The sequence below is a fragment of the Chrysochloris asiatica genome, unplaced genomic scaffold (genome assembly GCF_000296735.1).
Source record: "Chrysochloris asiatica unplaced genomic scaffold, ChrAsi1.0 scaffold00026, whole genome shotgun sequence".
Classification (NCBI taxonomy): Eukaryota; Metazoa; Chordata; class Mammalia; order Afrosoricida; family Chrysochloridae; genus Chrysochloris; species Chrysochloris asiatica.
Genome location: NW_006408544.1, coordinates 17,434,987 through 17,444,991, shown reverse-complemented (window position 1 = coordinate 17,444,991; position 10,005 = coordinate 17,434,987). Strand labels below are relative to the sequence as shown.

General features: G+C 40.3%; 1 protein-coding gene across 1 annotated transcript in view; it reads right to left on the bottom strand.

Annotated features, from left to right (window-relative positions):
* Nucleotides 1-685: 685 nt before the first annotated feature.
* The window catches only part of GPX7 (glutathione peroxidase 7), a 16,378-nt gene continuing 7,058 nt past the window's right edge, over nucleotides 686-10,005 (bottom strand). The window contains exons 2-3 of the mRNA XM_006839776.1: nucleotides 7,261-7,522; nucleotides 686-849 (exon numbers count right to left, since the gene is read on the bottom strand). Of these exons, the coding sequence (XP_006839839.1) occupies nucleotides 686-849; nucleotides 7,261-7,522 (426 nt within the window). The remainder of the gene's footprint in view (nucleotides 850-7,260; nucleotides 7,523-10,005) is intronic.

Sequence of the window (10,005 nt, the reverse complement as noted above, 5' to 3'; positions counted from 1 at the left end):
AAACAACAAGTAAGTGTTTGCATATCTAGAAATTCAGGTAAGGGATACATTAGCATAGTGGTTACGAATTGGGCTGTGAACTGCAAGGTCAGCAATTCGAAACTACCAGCTGTTCTGCAGGAGAAAAATGAGGCTTTCTGCTCCTGTAAAGATTTACGGCCTTGGAAACCCTGTACAGGGTCACTATAAGTTGGAATTGACTCCATGGCACATAACCACCATACATTGGTATGAATCACAGGGTGTTTTTTTGGTGTATAGGCAAAAACCCATTTATTGGCTACTTCCTACTTAGTTGGCACTGCCTAGGCAGTTTCACAGGTATTTCAATTCTCACAACAGCCCTGTGAGGTAGGAATTGGCTCCATTTAGAGAATTCTCATTGGCTAGGAGATTATTGATTGATATACTGCTATTTAACTCATGTTTTCATTGGCTAGAGGTTCTTATTGGCAGGTAAATCACTAGGAAAGAGCACTCTCAGCCAGGAGTTCCTACTAACTAGTAACTAACATTCAAATAAAAAATACTGTAATTTTTTCCCCCACAGGAGGGACAGAATTGGTAGGAGAAGAGTAGAAGAAGGGAGAGTCAGGGTCTCTTCCCCTGAAGCACCATTTGAGTTTGCTTTGGTCGCCTATGCACAAGAGGGCAGGATGCAGGTAAGGGAGAAGAGGGAACGTGGTTATAATTCTTCTCGTTTCCGTAGGATGAGCTTCCTCACAAGTGCATTGATCTGGGGCCTGATCTCCTCCACTGACACTGTTGGGTCCCAAGCCCCAGCCACCTTCCCATCTGGGGCCACTAAGAATTTCCAGAAGTTCCAGGTGGGCTCCTTCCCAGAAGTCTCTAGAGAAAAAAAGAAGATGATCAAAGTGTGCTTCCCTGTATATCACCTGGGATTTCATTATCAGTGCTCATCCTCATCCTTCCCTTGAAGCAATGGTTCTGTTAGCTAAAAACACCTGGGGAGATTTTTACAATCCACTTGCCCAGGCCACACCCCTGTAGAAAATCAAACCCAGAGCCTTTAGTAGATTCCTGCTAATGGCTACCCTAGAGGCTTTCCAAGGCTATAAATCTTTACAGAAGCAGACTGTTTCATTAGTAGTCCACACTTTAAACTTGCACCAGCAAGGCTCCTTCTACACTACACTCCAAAATACTTAAATAAGAATCTCTGGGCATAAGATTCAAGATCAACATCTTTTTTTTTTAAGCGTAGTGGTTACGAATCGGGCTGCAAACCTCAGGGTCAGCAGTTAGAAACTACCAGCTCTTCCGCGGGAGAAAGATGAGGCTTTCTGCTCCCGTAAAGATTTACAGCCTCGGAAACCCTGTATAGAGTCACTATGAGTCGGAACCAACTCCACGGCACATAAAAACAACAACAAGCTCTCCAAGAGATTGTAATGTGCAGCCAAGATTGGGAACTATTAATGGGCAAATCTCTATCAGATCTTCCTTTATTAATGACCTTCCACTACTGATCATCCTATAACCTACTCTGACTGTGACTTAATGATTCCCAAATTTAGTCCATGGGCTGGCTGTATCAAGATCACTAGCGGGTAGATAGAAAGGCTGAAAAGAAACAGGTTCTTGGGCCCTGCTTTAGTATGGCTCAGGCTTATGAATTTTTATGAGCTCGCCAGGTGCTTCTAAAGCATGGCTAGGTTTGATCTATCTCTATGGGAACTGGGAAGGAACTAACAAAAAACACCAGAAGAAAAAGGAAACATTAGGACAGACTCACAGAAGAAATTACAAATCAGCCTCAATAAGGAGCCTTGCTAAATTATTGTTTCTCATTTACTCTTCAGGGTGAATGTGTTGGGGATGGGGTGTTAAGGAACACAAGGCAACCAGGAGTCTGGAATGGGAGAAGGCAAAAATGGAGCTCACAAAAGGAGGACAAAGGCTTGAGACAGAAAATAGAACCAAAAGCTTGGCTTATAACCCCATTTTATGACTCTTGAGCCTTCTGAGGCTTCTAAAACACTAAATGTGGTATTTTAGTTCAGGAGGTTTCCTCTCATGGTCTACAGACTTTGCCTCTGATGCAGGTCAAGAATTCTGTCAGTTGTCTTGGTTGGCCTTCTTTAGGCTATATGGAGTACCCTATCTGCACCTAGGTTTCTCCTAAATTACTAAATTAAACTAATTCACACTGACTGCAATGTGAGGGCTCAGCATCCTTCTAGGAACTGCAGTATATGAAAAAAGAATCCCAGTGAAGTCAGTAAAAGTGGCTAGGTATACATAAATAAAAATGCACAAGCAACAGAAGATAAATTGGATAACCAGGACCTCCTAAAAATGAAATCAAAAGAGTAATGAGAACTTACAGACTGGGGAAAAAATTGGCAACAATATATGAGCCAGGATACTAATCTCTAAACTTTATAATAAAAATCATCAACACCTCAACAACAAAAAAGCCAATGACCCAATTTAAATATGGGCAGAGACATGAACAGACACTTTACCAAAGAAGATATTCAGGTGGACAATATATAGAAAAATGCTCATGATCACTGCCTATTAGAAAGATGCAAATCAAAACAACATTATCATCTCACCCTAGAATTAATAGCAAAATTTTAAAAACAGAAAACGACAAATGCTGATGAGAGTGCCCATCAAAGGATGAATGGATAAGCAAAACTATGGTACATACACACAAAGGAACACTGAATAACATTAAAGATTAACAATGACTCTACAAAATGCCTCATAAAATAAGATGAATCTGAAGGACATTTTGCCAAATGAAATTAATCAATCACAAAAGGATAATTATATGAGGCTGCTATTATAAAAAGTCAAGGAAAGGTTTTCATGTAGAAAGAATCATTCTTGGAAGGTTGCCAATGTTGAGAGTGGAAGGGAAAGTAAATCCCTAACTAGAGGGTGTTGTTGTTGTTGTTGCTAAGTGCTGTCGAGGTAGTTGTGATTCATAGTGACCCTATATAGGGTTTCCAAGGAGTGGCTGGTGAGTTTGAATCGCCAACCCTGCAGTTCAAACCAACCTTGTGGTCCAGGGGAAATACAGTAAGGGGGAGGTCAGCACAAAATGATCGAAGCAAAGGAAGACACTGGGAGGAGCACAAAAGTTAAAGACAATAGAGGTAAATACTATTACATACAATACTGCCAAAAAGGTAATAGTAATTATCTATGAGAAGATACAGTTGGTCAGGTGTGGGAAGGCAAATGGGACTACACACACAAATATACATAGGTTTGACACAGGATATTTCTAAACATGTATTTAAGTACACTGCAAATATAATGGTAGTCCTAGTGTGACACTGTAGGATAAACAATAGACTGCTAACTGAAAGGTCAGTGGTTCAAAACCATTCAGCCACTTCTTGGAAATTATAGAGTCACTAATATAATACAGTCCTGGTGTGGTGCTGTGGGCTAACGTGCCAGACTGCAAAGCCGTTTGAACTGCAAGGTTGGCAATTCAAGCTCATCAGCTGCTCCTCGGAAACCCTATACAGGGTCGCTATGGGTTGGAATCGACTCGACGGCACTTAACAACAACAACAACAACAATATAATATAGTATATATAAGGGGCATAACTAAACACCTTGAGGGAATGACTTGGTGGGACTGAGGCCTCAGGACTATCATTATCAACAGACATCAAGGTTAATTGGCACAACATAATCCACAAAGAAAATGTTCTCTAGCCTATTGTGATTAGTAGCAAGTAGAATCTTAAAAGCTTGTGAACAGTCATGTAAGGTGCAACTACTGGTCTCTCTCTGTCTGGAGCAAAGAGTGAAGAAAATCAAAGACACATGAAAACAATTACACCAAAGGACTAACGGATGGCGAAAACCTCAGGCTCCATGATGCTGAGCAAAACTAGATGGTGCCCAGCTACCACTACCAACTGCTCTGAAACAGACTACAACAGAAGGCTCTGGATAGAGAAAAAGAAAAATGTAGAACAAAATGCAAATTCATAAGAACAAACTAACAAACAAAAAAGCAGGCTTACCAGTCAGATAGAGATTGGCAGTACTTCTGAAACTATGGCCTTTAGACACACCCTTCAAGTCTGGAATTGAACTCACCCCTGTGGCTCAACTTTCAGTTAACAGGCAGGTCTTGTCAGATGAACACCACCACAAGGGAGGTACGTACATTTCTGAGAACAATCAACATTGAGACCAAAATGGCAGAATTTTCCCAGAGACCAAGTTCAGGAGGCAGGAAGGGATAGGAAAGAAGGACGAAGAAAGGAAGTGGGAAACAAAAGGAGGAAGTAGGATAAATGCTATTACCTTGTGGGGATTGCAATCAATGGCTTGAAACGAAATGCATATGAAATATTGAATGGATTGTCTGTTGATATGCTCTGTAAACTTTCACCCAAATCATAATAAAATGTTAATAAAAGAAAAAGTTCTAACTTTTGTGAAGAAGAAATCAGATCATTTGTATTTGATAAATGAAAACTAAAATGAGGTACCATCTCTCCTCGGCCAAAAAAAACCCCCAGCAAGCAAGACATGCTGGTGAGGTTCTGGGAAGATTGGAACTTTTATACTGCTGGTGAGACTGTAAAATGGTACAACTATGGAAAATGACATGGTGTTTCCTCAAAAAGATAGAAATATTAGCGATCCCCACTCCTAGGTATATATCCTAGTGAAATAAGAGCAATGATGTGAATAGATACATGCAAACCCATGCCCATTGCAACATTTTTCACAACAGCAAAATCATGGAGCTAAAAAGCATGCATCAATGGAAGAATGGATAATCAAAATGTGGTACATACATACCACATGAAATACTTCGCAACAATAAAGAATAGTGAGTCCAGGAAATATCCTAACATGGATGAATCTGAAGGACATTATGCTGAGTTAAATGACTCAATCACGAAAAGAAAAATATTGTGTGAGACCAGTATTATAACCATTATAAAAAAGTCAAGAGAAAGTAACATTCTTTATGGTTACCAGGGATGGAAGGGAGAGGGAAGGAGAATTGCTTACTTACTAGACAGTAGACATAAATTGATGCTGTTGAAGGCAAAGTCAATACAAGATAGAGGTGAAGTCAGCGCAATATGACTAAATAAATGAACATAGTGAGAGGTATGCAAGAATAAATGACAACTATGGTAAATGCAAGGAGCTCTGATAGTGTAGTTGTTACAAGTCGGCTGCTAACCTCAGCAGTTCAAAACTACAAGCTGTTCTGTGGGAGGAAGAAGAGGCTTTCTGCTTCCATAAAGATCTGCAGGCTCAGAAACCCTACAGAGGGTCGCTATGAGTCAGAACCAACTCCACAGCACACTACCACCACCACCACAGTCAATGCTATAGCATGCACAATTCTGCAACAACACAGTAATAACTCAAAATTTGTAAGTGATTACATAGGTAGATATGTATGCTATATATGTATGTGCTATATAAGTGCTGTATAGGAATTCATACAGCATGTGCATATATTGGTATACCTATGGGCATTTGTATATGTTGCATATATATTCACATATATAACAGAGCAAACAGGAGGCACAGGTGGACATATCCAAACATCTCATGAGGCTTGAAGGTTAAGGACTATAGTCTTGTAGGGGGAAGTGGACATTTAGGTCAGTTGGCACAACGTAGTTGATACTATTCTACATTCTAGTTTGGTGAGTCTCGGGTCTTTAAAGCTTGAGAACAGCAATCTAATATATAATTATTGGTCTCTTCCTGTCTGGAGGAAAAAAGTTTGAAAGAAAACAGACTCAAGGAAGTAATTAGTTCACAGGACTAATGACCCATATGAATCACAGCCTCCTTTAGCCTGAGACCAGAACTAGATGATGCTAATTGGCGACCACCACTACTGACTACTCTGACCAGGGACACAACAGATCCTGGCTAGAATGGGAGGAAAATGTAGAACAAATTTTAAATTCACAATGATCAGAATTATTGGACTGAGATAGATGGAGGAACCACCAATACCATTGCCCTTTTAACCTGGAACTGAATTCACTCCTAGAAGTCACCTTTCAGCCAAATTATAGATTGGCCTAAAAAAAATAAACAATACCTTAGAGCAGGGGTGGGGAACCTTTTTTCTTTCAAGGGCCATATGGATATTTATAACATCATTTGTGGGCTATACAAAATTATCAACTTAAAAATTAGCCTACTCAATACCAGAGATGGAGGCAGAGATGAGGACATGGAGAGAGGGAACAGCTGAGGACTCTGGACTCATGGAAAGATAGGGACTGGGTGCTGGCAGCAAAGAGGCAGGTTTGCAGAATGTGCCCCTTGGTTTAAATTATTATGTATTCCTGAGTGTTTTTGTGTGCATCCCCTCACCACCACCACCACCACCACCAAAAAACAAAACAAAACAAAAACAGGGAATGCAAGCAAATACTGTTGAATGATGATGCATGGAGGAGATTGTAATCATTGCAATGAAACGATGGTACAAAGTCAATGTTCTCCCATGTAAACTATCACTCAGTTCACAATTGTTGTTGTTGTTGTTAAGTGCCTTTTGAGTCGGATAAGAAACTTAAAAATTAGGCTGCTCTATTTGGATGGCTGGAACTGTGGTTTACTTGGCAAGGCCAGACCAAATGACTCCAATGCACTTAACCACAACAATACGGCCAAAGGGCAAGATGTTCCCCACACCCTAGCCAGAAAGGAATGTGCTCCTTAAAACAATCAACTATACATGACCAAATGGGTAGCAGTGGCCCTAAAGGAAAGATGACAAGGCAAGAAGGAACATGAAAATAAGGAAGATAGCATTGAAATGAGAAGAGTGTTGACACATTGTGGGACTAGCAAACAAAAACAGAGAACAACATGTGTATAAATTGTTGAATGGAAAACTAATTTGCTATATAAATGTTTTTAAAAAATAAAAATAAAAAAGTTGCTGAGGAGAAGTGCAAAGTAAACAAATACAGACATGTATGTGGGGAGGTGGGTTAATGCACTGAACTGCAAAGTCAGTTTGAGCCACAAGGTCAGCAATTCAAGCTCACCAGTTGCTCTTTGGAAACTCTACACAGGGTTGCTATGGGTCGGAATTGACTCGACAGCACTTAACAGCAATTCTTAGGAAGGGGTACCCCTGAACACCTCAGCTAATGCCCCTTCCCAATCTCAAAGTTTACTGCTGAAACAAAAAGAGTCTCCAGGTCACCCAAGCCAGACAGAGGCTTCTGCTGCTCAGGTGTGAGGATAAAGGGACTCACGGGTCAGGTATTTGAAAGCAGGATGGGCACCAGTGCCAGTGACTGCCACTTTGCTAAACATGGGGAAAGAGACACTGTAGGTTCGGCGGGCAAAGCTCTCAATCTCCTTGTTGCTGTCAGGCTCCTGCTGGCCAAACTGGTTGCAGGGGAAGGCAAGCACGTTGAAGTGGTGAGGGCCCAGGTCCCGCTGTAGCTGCTGCAGGGCTCGGTAGTGCTGGTCTGTAAAGCCGCACTCGCTGGCCACGTTCACTACCAGGGACACCTGCAGCAATAAAACCACGACAACCACTCACATATAGACACAACCCAGTGAAAAGACATGCACGTATACACACCCTCACATGCCTTTATGTGACTCCCCCAAATTAGCACTTTCTCACATACACAGGGCCACAATAGACACATATGCAAATGTACATGGTATACTCTCATATATAAACAAACATGTACATGTGAAATTTAGAATGTAGTGGGGCTTACAGACATTGTTGTTGCTAAATGCTGTTGAGTGAGTTCCAATTCATATCACTTATGTATAGAGTTTCCAAGGAGCAGCTAGTGGGTTTGAACTGCTACCTTGCAGTTTAAATCGACTTTGCCTTCTAGTGCTTATCCTACAGTGCCACACAAGGACTTCCTTATAGAATTATGTACACACTTATGCAATGAACATTTGTGAACATAAGACAATACACATAAGTAGGTATGCACACGTTCCCTGACACAAAGAACATGAGCACACATCATACATACTCACACAAGTATACATAAGCTATTCACAGAGAGAGGCACATATTGGTGAGCACACATCAGGAGGTAATTGAGAGAGTGGAAAGACAAACCTGGGTTTAGGAGGCTATTAGTTCAAATTCAGAATACTGACTCTAAGGAATGACTTTTTCTCTGGCTTTGAGGGAAAGTCCTGCTTTTTTGGGTTGTTGATGCGGTATGATATCAACAAGGAGGCTTCAAAGAGTTCGTGGGAAAATTCCATTCTTCTGAAAATGTTTGAAGTCTCCTTGGTTTTTACTCCATCACAACTCTATGGTTAGCATGTTTAATCTCTTTTATATAGCTCAAAAGAGATTGATTTAAACCACATCCTATGCTAACACTACCTCATTAACACAACAAACAATCACATTCCCAAAGGGGATTATAAATGATCAGGACTACTAACCGCCACTCATCTGTCAGTCTGCCATATTGTGATGGCTTGCATGTTGCTGTGATGCTAGAAGCTATGCCACTAGTATTTTGAATGCTGGAAGGGTCACCCATGGTGGACAGGTTTCAGCTGAGCTTCTAGATTAAGACTAGGAAGAAGAAGAGGTGGACTACTTCTGAATGCTCAGCCACTGAAAACCATATGAATAGCAGTGGAACATAGTCAGACAGCACCAGAATATTAAATATTAAAACATTATGAATTGCTGTTGTAGTTCTTAAATGCCATGGAGTGGGTTCCGACTCATAGAAACCCTGTATAGGTGAGTTTAAACCTCTGACCTTGCAGTTCAAACCAACCATGAGATCAAGTGCGTATCCTATAGCACCACATCAAGACTCCACATTATGAATATCACCAGAATAATGTCATTATGAATATCACTTTTGGCAGGTATAGTGCCAAAAGAAGAGCCCCTCAGATTGGAAGGCACTGAGAGTTTGACTAGGGAAGAGCTGCCTCCTAAAAATAGAGTTGACCACGATGACATGAATGGAGTAAAGTTTTCTGAACCTTTGATTGCCTGATGGGGCACACCTCAAAATGAGGAGAAACAGCTACAAACATTCATTAATAATTGGAACACGGAATATACAAAGTATGAATCTGGGAAAATTGGAAGTTGTCAAAATGAAATGGGATGCATAAAGATTGATATACTATGTATTAGTGAGCTGAAACGGACTGATATTGGCCATTCTGAATCTGATAATCACATGGTTTTCTATGCTAAGAATGATTACTTGATAAGGATTCATCATCAAAAAGAACATTTAAAGATCTATTTTAAAGTATAATGCTGTCTGTGATAGGAAAATATCCATGTGTCTACAGGGAAAACCATTTTATACCACTATTATTCAAATTTGCCCACCAACCACTAAAGCCAGTGATGATGAAGTTGAAAAGTTCTACCAACTTCTTCAGTGAAACTGATCAAACATACAACCAGGATGTACTGATAATTACTGGTGATTAGAATGCAAAGGTCAAAAACAAAGAGGAAAGATCAGTAGTTGGAAAATATGACCTAGGTGATAGATAATGCTGGAGATCATTTGATAGAATTTTGCAAGACCAATGACTTCTGCATTTCAAATACCTTTTTTAAACAACATGCAAGATGACTACACACATGGACATCACCAGATGGAAAATACAGAAATCAAATTGACTATAATTGTAGGAAGAGATAGTGAAAAGGCTCAATGTCATCAATCAAAACAAGGCCAGGGGCAGACTGTGGAACAGACCATCAATTGCTTATATGCAAACTCTAATTGAAGCTGAAGAAAATTAAAACAAGCCCATGAGAGCCAAAATGTGACCTTGAATATAGCCCACCTAAATTTAGAGACCAACTCAAGAACAGATTTGATGCATTAGACACCAGTGACCAAAATCCCAAAGAGTTGTGGGATGACATCAAGAACATCATATAGGAAGAAAGCAAATGGTCATTAAGATGACAAGAATACAGGAAAAGACCAAAATGGATGTTAGAAGAGACTCTGACT